The following is a 15,556-nucleotide window of genomic DNA, read 5'->3' as shown; positions in this document are numbered from 1 at the left end:
TTAAGGATAGTGTTAGAGTAAGCCATAATGTCTACTGATGGTTGCTTGCAAGGGCTTAATTAGAATATTTTGTCCCTAAAATTCTACCCGCCCCCCCTACTTCCTCCCTTCCCCCACTGCAGGCTATTGGCAAAATTTCCAACAGCTAGCCTTCACTTCTTGGCTTAAGGCTTTGAACCCTGTTAACAATCACACTGCATCAAAAGGTGTGGCCCTATCGCCAGCCTTTTGGGCGTGGTCTGGGAATAGGTGGCTTACGTTTACTCCTTGGAAGGAAAATTATGACCAACCTAGACAGCATATTAAAAAGCAGAGACATTACTTTGCCAACAAAGGTCGGTCTAGTCAAGGCTATGGTTTTTCCAGTGATCATGCGAGAGTTGGACTGTAAAGAAAGCTGAGCGCCGAAGAATTGATGCTTTTGAACTGTGGTACTGGAGAAGACTCTTGCGAGTCCCTTGGACTGCAAGGAGATCCAACCAGTCCATCCTAAAGGAGATCAGTCCTGGGTGTTCATTGGAAGGACTGATGTTGAAGCTGAAACTCCAATGCTTTGGCCACCTCATGCGAAGAGTTGACTCATTTGAAAAGACCCTGATGCTGGGAAAGATTGCAGGCTGAGAAGAAGGGGAGGACAGAGGATGAGATGCTGCATGGCATCACTGACTCGATGGACCTGAATCTCATTAAGCTCTGGGAGTTGGTGATGGACAGGGAGGCCTGGCGTGCTGCAGTCCATGGGGTAACAAAGAGTCGGACACGAGTGAGTGAACAGAACTGGGGATAGGTCTGGTTTCGGCAGTTAAGAAAATTGGTGAGCTTGTACCTGAGTTGAGAAAACGTCTGGCTCTGCTGTCTAGGTACTCCGCGGGGCAGCGGGGCGGGAGGCGGAAGCCTTCTTCCGCCCCACCCCCTCGCCGCGCAGCCCCGCCTCCTCGCCGCGCAGCCCGGCCTCCTCGCCGCGCAGGCCCGTTTTCCCGCTCCCTGCTCGCGGGGCGATCCCAGTCCAGGTGCGGACAGTCTGCGCTGGGAGTAGGAAGCATGCACGCGGGCGGGGAGCTGGGCGCCGCGGCGGGCGGCTCGCTGCTGCTGTGCGCCTCGCTGCTGGCGGTGGGCTGCGCGCTGGGCCTGCGCCTGGGCCGGGGTCGGGGGGCGGCGGACCGCGGGCTGCTCGCCTGGCTCTGCTTCAACGCCCTGGTGCATTTCGCGCTGGTAAGTGAGTGTCCTCGCCTGGGCCCCGAAAACGCGGGTGGACGCCGCCTCTCTTGAGACCGTTCCCTCTAGTTTCCAGGAAAGAACGCGGACGCCAGGGACGCCTTGGCCGCCCCGGGCCCTATGGCGGGAGACCCGGGAATCACCTGGAGGCCGTGGTGCCCGTGGCCTTTGGCCAGATACTGCACCTCTCCGAGGTCCCAAGGCCGTAGCGCAGCTTCCTTGGTGGTGCCAGTTTCTCTACCAAATTAAAACTAAACCAGGAAAAGCCGAACGTTGTTATCCCTCTATGGTGCTCTTAGTCGGATTGTAAGCTGTCGAAAGGCCTTGGCTTGCTTGACTTCGTAACCTGCACATAGATGTTTAAGATAATTGAGAGTTTTTGAATGACCCAGAGGCAGCAGGGAGGGGTGACGAGGTACGCTGGGGCCTGAACCAAAACCCCAAACCCTCTCCCAAATACTAATCACCGTTTATTGGGTAACTACTGTATGCAGGCCCAGTACTGTGTTTAAAATTTCTGACCTGCGAAAACCCCATAAGTCACTTATTAATGTCCCCATTTTACAGAGAAACAAGCCCTGCAAAGTTAGATGACTTCACAGTGCCACACAGCTGGCGTGATTTTCGGAATAACTTTTATTAATTAGTCTGACTCCAAAGCTTGCACTTTATTTCATGCCAGGCTTTAGGAAACTTGTCCTTAAAACTTCAACTCACTTTTTGTTTTTAAGGGAGTCTATTGAAAATGCCCCACTTCCCATGCACACACTCTTCTTAAAGCCTTTTGTTAAACTAGGCAAAATATCTTTTTCCTTTTTTTGCCAATTTGACCTTGGTTAAATCTAGGCAAACCCAAAGCTAATGTGAAGCCAGGGTCTCTACAATCGGTTCTCCTCCCTATCTGGTGGTTTCAATCAACGGAGGATAGAAAATACAAGAAAAAAAAAATTCCAGAAATTTCCAAGATGAAATTGCCCCCCTCTGCAACTCCCCCTCCTCACCCACAACTAGTTACATGGTATTTACCTTGTATTTACAGCTACTTATGTAGCATTTACATAGTGTTGGGTATTAAAGGTGAGCTAGAGATGATTTAAAGCCTAGGGGCTGCTGTCCGGTTATATGCAAATACTACACCATTTTTACAGAAGTGACTTGAGCATTTGTGGGTTTTGGCATGCGTGGGAAACAGTCCTTGTCTGAGGGAGGACTGGAATATAGAGAAAGAGCAGAGTTTTGGATAACCACCTAGGGCTGCAGATGTTGATCAGTTGGATATGTGCACGTATCAGATACTGCTGGAGGGAATGACGAAATTCCTTCTTTCCTAATAGTCAACTTGTGGAGGTTGTAGACAGTAAATAGTTCCCTCAACTCCTTTATTTATAGAATTGATTTTTTTTTTGCTGAGCGGGGTCTTAGTTGCAGCACATGGGGTCTTCGGTCTTCGTTGCAGCATGCAGGATCTTTAGTTGCGGTATGCGGGATCTAGTTTCCCGACCAGGAATCAAACCGTGGCCCCCTGCAATGGACCACCAGGGGAGTCTCTAAAGAATTTGTAAGCCGTTGCTGAACACAAGGTGTCCAAGGAACAGGGGCAATAAAACAGGTTACAAGGCCCACTTAAAGTGTATTATATTTTAGACACACAAAAAGGGTATTAAAACACTAAAACATACACCCACATGTTCACCACCTGGTTTAAAATTAAAGTCTGCTTTACAAGCACCGACTGCCAGGAAACACTGGATACATCTCCACTTGGCACCTTGAGGTGTAGCCCCATGTATGCCCCACTCTCCTCCTTTATTCTGAAGGAAATTCTTCCCCCCACCACCACCCATGGACCCATCTTGTGCTGTTTACCTGTCTCAGCTGCAAAACATCCCACTGTTTGAGTGTACCATACCATACATACCTTGAAGTGAAAGTGTTAGTTGCTCGGTTGTGTCTGACTCTTTGTGACCCCTTGGTCTATAGCCTGCCAAACTTCTCTGTTCTTATAATTCTCCAGACAAGAGTACTGGAGTGGGTTGCCCTTCCCTTCTCCAATGGATCTTGCCAACCCAGAGATCAAACCCTTGTCTCCTGCATCTCCTAATTGTAGGCAGATTCTTTGCCATCTGAGCCACTGGGGACCTGAATACATACCTTGAATACATACAATAATCCCTTAATTCTAAAAGGCACTTTTTTTTTTTGATATGTTACAACAATCAGTGGCATAACTACTGTGGGTTATTTTATTGATGTATTAAAATATATATTTTAAATTTATATATATATATTTAAGCTTCCTTATGGCTCAGTCAGTAAAGAATCTGCCTGGAATGCAGGAGACCCAGATTCGATCCCTAGGTCAAGAATATCCCCTGGAGAAGGAAATGGCAACCCACTCCAGTATTCTTGCCTGGGAAATCCCAAGGATAGAGGAGCCTGGTGGGCTGCAGTCCATGGGGTTTCAAGAGTCCGACACGATTTAGCCACAAAACCACCACTAAAAAATATTTATTCATTTGTTTGAATGCACCAACTCTTAGGGGCAGCACCCGGAGTCTTTTACTTGTGGGATTTGAACTATTTGAGCAGCATGTGGGATCTAGTTCCCTGACCAGGGATCAAACCTGGGCCCCTTGCATGGAGAGTGCAGAATCACAGCCACTGGATCACCAGGGAAGTCCCTGATATTTTATGTCTCTGGAATTAGGTTGTATCTTTCAGTTGATAATGAAATATGATAAAAGCACACCCATTAATAATGTCTGGTTAAGTTGACTATTTACACACAATGCTTCAACCAGCGTCTTGGTACACATATCTTAGAGACTGTGAGAAGGGCTCTTAAGTGGTTGAGGCCTACCAGGCAAATGCATGTCCATATTATCTTTGAGATGATTGGGAGTTTGTTGTGAGAATACCCAGAAATGTGGGTGGAGCTAAGATTTGAATAGAAAGACTGAAGGAGGTCTGAAACCCCAGCTCACTTCTTCCCACTGGAACCTGAGCTGTCTCTCCTCACCCCTTTTGACTTGACTTCTCAAGTTGAGGCGCTGTCTGGGTCTGTTGGCCAGCATAAAATGCCGAGCTCCCCTGTTGCACAGAGATTCAACCAAGCATTGCCAGAGATGGTTCAGCTCCCTGATGTCCAATCAGACACTGGTTACCTGGGGCTGCAGCTTGGACCTTCAGTTCATTGGTTATGGCCGGGATGGAGGGCTGGTTGGTTTCCTGTCTGATGGGAGCCACGGTGACATCCATGAAGAAATCAGTGGTTTGGCTCACCATTGCTCAAAAGGTGCTATGGGTGTTTCTTGCCCTGGTGCTTCATGGGTTTTCCCTCATCTGTGATCTAAGTATAGCATTCTAGGCATGGCCAGGGGGCTTCCCAGGTGGCACTCATGGGAAAGAATCTGTCTGCCAATGCGGGAGACACAGATCCAGGTTCAGTCCCTGTGTCAGGAAGATCCCCTGGAATAGGAAATGGCAACCTGCTCCCATATTCTTCCCTGGAGAATCTCATGGACAGAGGAGCCTGGTGGGCTACAGTCTATGAGGTCGCAAAAAGCTGAAAACAACTGAGTGACTGAGCACAGGCGTGGCCAAAGCTGGAGGCAGGGTGTGTATGCCTGTTTGGGGAACATGTGGAAGTCCAGATTGATTAGAATGGAAGATTTACATAGGGTAAGACTCGAGCAACACGTGTCCAGCTGATATCTGCAGACCTAGCTGATTATCATCGGCTTTGATTTCTCTTTCTTTGTCATGACTATAGTCCTCTGTCAGTATTTATGGTGGATTGCTTCCATTACCCCCTGGGATACTCAGATCCACAAATTCTTAAGTCCCTTAGAAGGGGGACAAACTGGAAAGAGAACTTGAATTACAGATAAGGCTTAGAGTTTTATTCTGTGGAAGGAAGCCATGAAGTGTTTCAATCAAGGAAGTAAGGTGGCCAAAGCGGATCTTTCAAAACATAATTTGGTGGTGGTGTATCACGTCACAGGGTAAGGGGGCTGAGATTTTACCTTTTCGGGTGAAGTTAGCCTTGTTGATTGCCCAAGCTCCACAGGGCAAGGCAGTGAGGGCCAGATGGTACTTGCACAGGCTGGGGGCACATTACAGAGAGGAACACCCCCCAGTTAGGTTCCCATCTTCTGTGGAGCTGCTGGTGACCTGCTCCTACTTCTCTCTAGAGAAAGACCTTATCTTTACTCAGGAATGTAAACAGATCCTCTCTGAGGAAGAGGAGGTGAGGGCTTTATCTTCACTACCCTGAAACATCTCAGGAAGGAGAGGTCTCTAAGCCCTACTACTCTGGAATGTCTCCTTACGTGCATATTCTTTTTTTTTTTTTTATAGATTGTTTTTTTAATATGTTAGTTTTTCTTTTTAGAATAACTTTATTTATTTTTGGCTGTGCTGGGTCTTTGTTGCTTTGCAGGCTTTTTCTCTAGTTGCAGTGTTAGTTGCTCAGTCATGTCCAGCTCTCTGGACAGTCCGACCCCATGGACTGTAGCCTACCAGGCTCCTCTGTCCACGGGATTCTCCAGGCAAGTATACTGGAGTGGGTTGCCATTACGTTCTCCAGGGGATCTTCCTGACCCAAGGATCTTGGTTGTGGCGCGTGAACTCTGGTTGTGGCATGTGGGCGCCAGAGCCCGTGGGATTTAGTAGTAGTTTAGTGCTTAGGCTCAGAAGTTGTGGCACTGGGCTTAATTAATCCACACCATGTGGGTTCTTAGTTCCCTGACCAGGGATCAGACCCACATCCTCTGCACTGCAAGGCAGATTCTTAACCATGAGACCACCAGGAATATTCTTAAATTAGTGTGAATGCCTGTGCTTAGACACCCCAGCCAGACATTGCAAGAATAGGAGATCTTTATGGAAAATTGTCTCCTAACAGATGCAGAGTAGATTGGAAAGGATAGTTCAGGGCAAGAAGATCAGCTAAAACCGATTGCAGTATTTTAGGAATGAGAAGAAAGCTGAGCTTGGGTGGTGATAAAAGTTAAAATGAGGAGAAAAGCGAAATACAAGAGACTTTGCAGGGAAGAATTTTATGAGTCAGAGTAACCAGTTATATATACATCGGGAGTAGAGATGATCTTGGGGTTTAGAATTTGGCTGGCTTGGATAATGTTGATAATGTTAACAAGGACAAGAAAGTCTGATTTTAGAACTGTGAATCTGGGACTCCAGGGTGTAATTGAGGGGAAATGGTTGGAAGGCGCTGAAAATGTAAGACCCGTTGGAGAGGCAGAGTCAGGGTGGAACAGAGAGTTGGAAGTTCCTCACTGGACTGGAGGAGCGTAGGAAGCCCTGGGGAGAGTGACTTCCGAGTAAGAGAAAACAGAACGGTGAAAAGCCTGGGGATGACAGCAGAGTCTTTTGATATTGCTATTGAACAATCAGGAAGAGGAAGATCCAGGAAGAATCTTGGGGGCAAGGCCAAGAACAAGATATAGTGCTGGGTCCTGGGAGCTAAAGAAGGGAATTTCAGCATCACCGTGAAATGTGCAGCACTGTTACAAAAATAAAAAGTTCAAAAAAGGTGAAGGCTGAGCCTTCTGGGACCAGCCGTCAGGAAGTGGATGTAGATGGCATTGCTTGAATGGGGACACCAGCAGCCAGGGGCAAGGGCTTAGCAGGTGGGGCAGAGGGGAAGTATATGCCAGACTTGCAGGAGATTTGGTGGTGGAAGGAAGGACAGTGCAGAAATGTGCCGACTTGAAGAAAAATGGACAGACTTAAGAGCTGTGAGTGTAAGTTGCTTTTTTAAAAAATTTGTTTAATATATAGAGGTATTTTTTTTAGCTGCACTGGGTCTTTGTTGCTGCGTGGGCTTTCTCTAGTTGCAGAGAGCGGGGCCACTCTCTAGCTGCCGTGTGCAGGCTTCTCTTACTGGGGAGCTCGGGCTCTAAGCTTGTGGGCTTAGTTGCCCCACAGCACACGGCGTCTTCCCCGACCAGGGATCGAACCCATGTCCCCCGCATTGACGGATGAATTCTTAACTGCGGGACCGCCAGGGAAGTCTGTGAGTCTAAGTTTTAATTCAGGGACCTTACTGAGGACTGTGAGTGGCCCAGGAGACAGTCTCTCAGGAGCTCACAAGAAGCTGCCCCCAAAAGATAGGGGAAAAGAAAGAAGAAAGAAAGTTAGTCACTCAGTCGTGTCCGACTCTTTGTGACCCACCAGGCTCCTCTGTCCATGGAATTCTCCAGGCAGGAATACTGGAGTGGGTTGCCACGAAAGAGCTTATATATGGGTTTTGGCTAGGGAAGACATGCAGTCAAGCACACGTCCTCGATAAAAAAAATCACTGCTGGTCACAAAAAACAAGATAGCTCAAGGTAACAGTATCAGTGCTTGTCCAACCATACATGTGAAGATGCTTGAATCTGGGTTCATGAGAATTCCTCCTGAGACGTGCATCCTACAATCTCTGGGGCCTGTTTTTCTGAAGCACAGTGTGTCTCATGCTGCATTTCACCCCGAGTTCTTCTCAGGGAGCGCGGTCCGTCAGCAACTGCAGCGGCTGTTGACTTCATCCTCACAGAGCTGGGTGCTGATCAACACCCTTTATTCTTCCTTGTTTACAAAGAAAAGTTCAAAAGATGCGGCAAGAGCCAGGGACTTGGGGTTTAAGGTGGGAAGGTCTGAGCACATGTGTGAGCAGGAGCCTGGTGCAAGGGAGGGTGGACGGCAGAGCTGTGTGCGGGCCCACGTGATGTCTGGCGTTGCCCGGCCGCATGAACTGAGGGGAATCGGATGGGCCTGACTCTGCCACTGGTCCTCTGCTCAGACCCCTAGGCTAGCCATTCCCACCCTCTCATGACTGTGGAGCAGCACTTGGGCTTGTCCATCAGGACGCAGGACGGTTGTCACGGAACATCTGGGCTCTGTAGTCTCTCCATTCATTCTGCCTTAACGCCCAAGCGTCGTCTTTCTTCAAGAAATCCTGAGGCTGCTTACCTCCCTATTAATGGTGTATTTTGGACATTACCCTTTTCTGTTTCACGTTGCCATCTGTTCTTTGCCTTCATGGCAGTAACTTCAGCTTCTGATCTTGGGACTTTCTAAAATTGTCTTCCTCCCACTACTTTGTCATGAGGTCTGAAGTTGCCTTTTAATTCGCCGTCTGTTGCTGGCTCCTGTTTTCCTTTCCATTTTTGGCATCATTATCTTCATCAGTTTCGCTCTAAGATAGATATCCTCTCTGGTAAATGAATTCATAGTCCTGTGCGGTTTGGTAAGCCTGGTGAATCACAGTGGGTTTAACTGTGTATTAAGAGTAATGGTTCACTGGTTAATTTTGTGTGTCACCTTGACTGGGCCATGGGGTGCCCAGATATTTTGACAAACGTTATTCTGGGTGTTCCTGTGAAGGTGTTTTGGATGAAGTTAATATTTACATCGGTAAAGCAGATTGCCCTCCGTAACACGAGTGGGCCTCATCCGATCAACTGAAGGCCTGTTGTTGTCCAGTCGCTCTGTCGTCCCGACTCTGCGACCCCATGGACTGCAGCATGCCAGGCTTCCCTGTCCTTCACCATCTCCTAGAGTTTGCTCAACTCATTCCACTGATTCAGTGATGCCATCCAGTGATGGCATCCAGTGATGGCATCTCATCCTCTGTCGTCCCCTTCTCCTTCTGCCCTCAATCTTTTCCAGTATCAGAGTCTTTTCCAGTGAGTCAGCTCTTCATATCAGGTGGCCAAAGTATTGGAGCTTCAGCTTCAACATCAGTCCTTCCAATGAATATTCAGGATTGATTTCCTTTAGGATTGACTGGTTGGATCTCCTTGGTGTCCTGACTGGAACAAAAACCTGGTCTTCCCTCTAGTCAGAAAGAAAGCCTCCTACCTGGGAGACATTCACACTGGGACATTGGCTTTTTACTGCCTTTTGACTCAAACTGAAACAAGGGCTTTTCCTGAATCCCAAGCCTGCTGGCCTTTGGACTAGATCTGTACCATTGGTTCCACCTCTTCTCAGGCCTCTGCTTGGGTTAGAGCTCCATTGGCTTTCTTGGGTCTCCAGCTTGCTGACTCAACCTCAGGTCGTGGGACTTGTCAGCCTTCGACAATTGCTTAAGCCAGTTCCTTATGATAAATCTAGGTAGATATATAGACATACATACACATAACTTTAGGTACAGATATAATCTCCTGGTGGTTCTGTTTATGGTGTCAAAGCCTAAAGAATAGCGCCCAGAATGAGCCACTATCCATTATTTAGGGTGGTAGACAGTCCTCGAACTTCTACAGATCAGGATTCAGTCTGTTTTCTGACATGATGAAGAATGTTCCTTAGCAATTGGGATGGCTGTCCATGTAGCCACATCTCAGAATGACGTATTGTTCCTCCTTTCCACAAAATCTGAGTGCCTGCTGGGGAACCTGTGTCTAGATACAAACAAAATAGATGACCCTTGTCCTCTCAGAGTTTATGGATTAGCAGATTTTTTCTTATTATTTCATGTGGAAAATAATATTTGTTAATATAAATATTAATAATATTTATTAATGTCACTCGATATGAGAAATTTCTCATATGAGAAATTTCCTTTGCAGATAAAGGCTAGGAGAAGCTTAGTTTCTTTTTAAAAAATTGATCTCTTTCTCTCTGATGGCAAGAACAAAATAAATGTTTCTCCTTTTCACTTTGGCTGCTTGGATGCTCAGAACCATATTTAAGCTCTATAATAACAAAAGATAGTCTACATATAGATGTTTTTATTGTCCCTGATCCAAATTCTTATGTATATTTTACCATTTAGTGGAATGTTTTTTGTTGTAATTAACCTAAAATCTTTTGTAAAAGGAGAAAGCCTGTAAATATTTCAAAAAATTTTAATGCAACTAAACTTACTTCCTTTGAAATAAAAATATTCCAGGGAAATATCTTTTTTCTTTTATAACACTAAACACAATTTGTAACTGTTTTGACTTCTTCTATCTCGAGAACCTGGCCTGGTGCCTGGTTTGTAGGAGCTATTCTGGAATATTTGTTAATACTGAATGAATGGAAGAGTGATTCTTTGCATTTAATTTTTAGCAGCATCTACCATTTGCATTTTAAGCCTCTGATTGCTCAGATATCTAAAATGTCAGTTCTTGGACTTCCTTCGTGGTCCAGTGGTTAAGACTGTGCCCTCCCAGTGCAGGGGTCATGGGTTCGATCCCTGCTCAGGGAACTAAGATTCCATATGCTGCTAAGTCACTTCAGTTGTGTCCAACTCTGTGCGACCCCATAGACGGCAGCCCACTAGGCTCCCTGTCCCTGGGATTCTCTAGGCAAGAACACTGGAGTGGGTTGCCATTTCCTTTTCCAATGCATGAACGTGAAAAGTGAAAGTGAAGTCGCTCAGTCATGTCCGACCCTTAGCATGGACTGCAGCCTTCCAGGCTTCTCCTCAAGAGTACTGGAGTAGGGTGCCATCGCCTTCTCCGAAGATTCCATATGCCACAAGGCAAAAAAAAAGTGGTTAAAATGTCAGTTTTTTTTCTATGTCAGACAGTCTTTTAAAACAAAATTTCTTTAAATTATTTATTTCCATAATAATTGTAAAAAAATAACATATCTACAAGGAAGAAAAGTTAAAATTACCTAGAGATAATTATTGTTAGTATTCTTAAAAATAGTCTTCCAGAATTTATATGAATATATATATCCATACAAATATTTGTCAGAATCCTTTTTGAAAAAATGGGATCATATTATTCATTCTTTGTTGCTTTTTTTCCATTTAGCTGTGTTCAGTGGCCATCTGTATGAGTCTGTTGAACTATTAATACCTCATAAATTTAAATAACTGCTTAGGATTCCATTATACTTCATGTATAATCTTTTTCACCAATCCTAAATTGTTGGACTTACAGGCTTTTCCCAGTTGCTGGCAATTACATAGAATGTTCTCTGTATATTTTTATGCACTTGTCTTAAGTGTTTACCCAGGATGAATCCTGAAAAGTATAGTTGCTTGCTTTAAGGGAAGCTAAGAGCTTCCCTGGTGGCTCAGTTGGTAAAGAATCTGCCTGCAATGCAGGAGACCCGGGTTTGATCTCTGGGTTGGGAAGATCCCCTGGAGAAGGAAATGGTCACCCACTCCAGTATGCTTGCCTGGGAAATGCCGTGGACAGAGGAGCCTGGCGGGGTGCAGTCCATGGAGTCACAAGAGTCGGACATGACTGAGTGACTAAACCAAGGGAAGCCAGTGTTTGAAGATCTCAGAAACATGATCCCCATTTGTAGTTCCATCAGCTGCTTTCCCCTAGTCGTCCAGTAGGAGATAGCAAGATTGTGTATCAGGTACCTCTCAGATCTTCTTTGCTTCGTCTGATCCTTGACCGTTTGCTCTGCTTCTGCCACCATGACGGCAACCAACTCCAGCTTCACTGGGTCCCATCCAGGCACCTTCTGCTTCCAGCCCCTGCCCCAGGCCCCTCACATGCCACTTAGGTGTGGGGTCCTGGGGTCCTACTCGGCTCCCACATCCCTACCCACGGGCTGAACCTTTGACAATGATTTTTGGGAACCACAGGATAAATTCTTCCTTCTCACCCAAGAGGAACTCCCCAAAGAAGCAATAGTTCATACAGTCTTTGGACAAGTATAAGATTGAGACATCAGTTAGCTTGTTACTAAGCAGCTTTACTAAGTTGCTAAACCCACTAAGGTAGCCTCCTACCTGATTCATGCCTCTCCTTGGTCCCATTTCCCATTTGTCCTCCTCTGCCTCCTTGGGATAGTGATCCCCGTAAAAGTAGAACACAGTATAATACTTCCTCGCTTAAAGTGAGGTCATGAGCATGGACTTTCTCCCAATAATGACTGGTTCCTTATAAAGGAGGGAATTTGGACACAGGGAGAGAACGCCACGTGAACTTGAAGGCATCGATCAGAGTGAGGCTCCTTCATGCCAAGGCACACCAAAGAGTACCGTCAAACCCCTGGAAGGTATAGGGGAGAGGGGCAGGAGACAGAATCCCCCTGCAGCCCTGGGAAGAAACGGCCCTGCTGACAGGTTGATCCTGCACACCAGCCTCCAGATGAGGCACAGTTCAGTGCTTGCGGTTTTAAGCCACCCAATCTGTGGTACTTTTCTGTGGCAGCCCAATCCAACGACTGCACCATGCTTCCTGGCAGCTTGACTTTATTCAGAGTGTCGACTTGTTCTGGGCCTCTCCTGACCTCTCCTACGTATTCATTGTCAGAATCAGATTGGCTTCACGCCCTCTTTCTGAATTGGTGCTCTCGGAGAATAAGAATGTTGTCACGGGCCCAGCTCGGGTCTGTTCAGGTTGTGATGTTTTGCAAGGGCTGCTTCGTAGGCCAGCCGCCAGCCCGTGCGCTGACTGCCTCCTTGTCACTCCCGATCCTTGGATCCGGGCACCCGCAGCCGAAGGAGCGGCTGTCGCGGTGCAGACCCTGGCCCAGTCCGTGGCAGGCACAGGGTGCGTTGTGCCCCACACATCCAGAGGAACGCCCGGTACCGCGTGTGGAAAGTGAGAACGTTGCCATAGTCTGGGAGTGGCGTTCAGGAGCCAAGTAGCCCAGTCTCCTCCTGAAATAGGACTTCTCTCATAGTCCAGACAGATGTCCTTGGGTCAGCCACCTGTGCTTGAGAACGTTCAGTGGGTGCCATCTTTCCCAAATAGAATAGCTCTAGTTACAAGAAAATGTTGCCTTATGTTGAGCTGAGACTAGCCCCCTTGAGATTTCTTTGGGTCCTACTTGTGCCATCTTCTGTAGCCCAAAGGGAGGCTGAGCCGCAGCTCCGCCGTTTCCCACGGCGTGGTTTCCTGGCTCTTTTCCGCCCTGTCACTCACCTTCACTCACACCACAGGCTGCCTTTCTTTTTTTTTTTTTTTTTTTGAGAGTGATCCGTTTTATTTATTTATTTATTTATTTTAAATTTTATTTTATTTTTAAACTTTACATAATTGTATTAGTTTTGCCAAACATCAAAATGAATCCACCACAGGTATACATGTGTTCCCCATCCTGAACCCTCCTCCCTCCTCCCTCCCCATACCATCCCTCTGGGTCGTCCCAGTGCACTAGCCCCAAGCATCCAGTATCGTGCATCGAACCTGGACTGGCAACTCGTTTCTTACATGATATTTTACATGTTACAATGCCATTCTCCCAAATCTTCCCACCCTCTCCCTCTCCCACAGAGTCCATAAGACTGTTCTATACATCAGTGTCTCTTTTGCTGTCTCGTACACAGGGTTATTGTTACCATCTTTCTAAATTCCATATATATGCGTTAGAATACTGTATTTATGTTTTTCCTTCTGGCTTACTTCACTCTGTATAATAGGCTCCAGTTTCATCCACCTCATTAGAACTGCCTTTCAAGTGCTGGTTACTTGGCGCTGTTCCAGAGGAGCTCTGACTCAAGAAGCCTGGGGCAGAGTGGGAAGGCGGGGGGAGCACGGGCTTTGGGGTCCGACAGGTGTGCTGGTGCGGCCGGCTCTGTCTTTTCCCACCTGTGAAATCCTGGGCAGCGCCCCTTTTCCCGCTGGAAATCCTTTCTGTGATGCAGAAGGGAAGGAAGAAAGATATGTGCGTTATGAAATAATCGTGGTGCTTTAGTGACTCAGTTGTGTCCGACCCTTCGTGACTCCATGGACTGGAGCCTGCCAGGCTCCTCTGTCCATCAAATTTTCCAGGCAAATTTGGAAACTGGAGCAGGTTGCTGTTCCCTTTTCCAGGGGATCTTCCCAACCCAGGGATCAAACCCAGGTCTCCTGCATTGCAGGCGGATTCTTTACTGACTGAACCACCAGAGTATGTGCATTAAATATGTGTGAGACATACACGCTGAGGAGGCTTTGCAGAGCATATACAGAAAAACCAGAATTCTCACTATAGTGATTTCCCCTCTTTACTGCTGCTGCTAAGTCACTTCAGTCGTGTCCGACTCTCTGCGACTCCATAGACTGTAGCCTGCCAGGCTCCTCTGTCCATGGGATTTCCCAGCCAAGAATACTAGAGTGGGTTGTCATGCCCTCCTCCAGGGGATCTTGCCAACCCAGGGATCAAACCTGAGTCTCCTGCAGCTCCTGTATGAAAGGCAGATTCTTTACTGCTGAGCACTGGGGAAATTATTTCATTGTTTACTCATACTTGTATTTTGCATTAAACTCTTTTGGCAGCAAAGAGAAATAAAAAGCAAAATAATGTTTGTTTTTTTTAAGGGAGGGAGGGAGAAAGGAAACTTTCTTTCTGGGTTTCCTTATTGTGTTAGTCTCTTTAGGCTGCTGCAACAAAATGCCACACACGGGGTGGCTTATAAACAACAGAAATTTCTTTCTCACAGTTTTGGAGCCTGAAAGTCTGAGATCAGGACCCAAATTTGAGATATCTACCCCAAATTTGTAGACATAAAGTATGGAACTAATATTTTCTTCGAATGCTTGTTGAAAGAATTAAATAAACTTGGTAATTTAGGGCAGGTCTCCTCAAACTTGACTGTGCCCAGGAATCTCCATAAGTCTGGGCTAGGGTCTGATAGTCCACACCAGCTCCCAGCTGGTGCCCGGGCTGTGGTCCGTGGACCATATATGAATAGCAAGGATGAAGGGCACTGGGCACAGTGCCCAGAGCTTAGCAGAGTTCAGTAAATGTTCATCCTTCCTCTGTCCCTTTTGTGACCCCTCCTCACCATCCTTCTTACTTGGATTAAGTTTTAATTTTCATCCAATCCCTAAGTAATCATGTGATAATACACATGTCCAATAAAGATGAGCCTTGGAAGGTTTCAAATCTAAGAAGTAACTGCCTCAGCAAAGGAGGGTATATTCTTTAAAGGGGAGAAGTGGTTTTTAAGTCCTAAAGCAAACACTGAGCTGCCATGTTGTAGGAACAATGAACTTGTGTGGCTGTGTGGTACCCCAACTTCTGAAAGGGCCAGCATGGCCCATTGTTAATGTCGGGCAACAGCCCGCCTGCTAGGACCGAATGGAATGGTTCCATCGAATGGAAGTCGTCGCCTCATTAAGCGGATGACAGCTGGGCAGCATATATTTATGAAGTCAATAAAGCCTTGTCATTGAGGGGCTGTAGGAGGCTGAAGCAGCTGATCCTTCCAGAAACAATGATGTGTGCTGTTGCCATGACATGGAAAAATCAAGTCCGATTAGGCTGAGGTTTTATGAGTCAGATCAGTAAATGCTAATACATTTTGACAGGATTTACGTATTGATTCTATTCTTACTCCACTTTATTCTCCCACTCTTAATGCATTGCAGTTTTTCTGGCTCTTCGTTCACACACTTTTTTTTTTTTAAACCTTGCAAATATATTTAACTATAAATTCAGGCTTTAC

The 15,556-nt window shown here is 46.4% G+C and overlaps 1 protein-coding gene across 1 annotated transcript in view; it reads left to right on the top strand.

Annotated features, from left to right (window-relative positions):
• Positions 1-1,002: 1,002 nt before the first annotated feature.
• The window catches only part of EBPL (EBP like), a 29,469-nt gene continuing 14,915 nt past the window's right edge, over positions 1,003-15,556 (top strand). The window contains 1 exon segment of the mRNA NM_001205739.1: positions 1,003-1,212. Coding sequence (NP_001192668.1) covers positions 1,042-1,212 — 171 coding nt within the window. The 5' untranslated portion in view covers positions 1,003-1,041.

This window comes from Bos taurus, chromosome 12 (genome assembly GCF_002263795.3).
Source record: "Bos taurus isolate L1 Dominette 01449 registration number 42190680 breed Hereford chromosome 12, ARS-UCD2.0, whole genome shotgun sequence".
Lineage (NCBI taxonomy): Eukaryota > Metazoa > Chordata > Mammalia > Artiodactyla > Bovidae > Bos > Bos taurus.
This window is presented reverse-complemented; position numbering and strand designations above follow the sequence as displayed.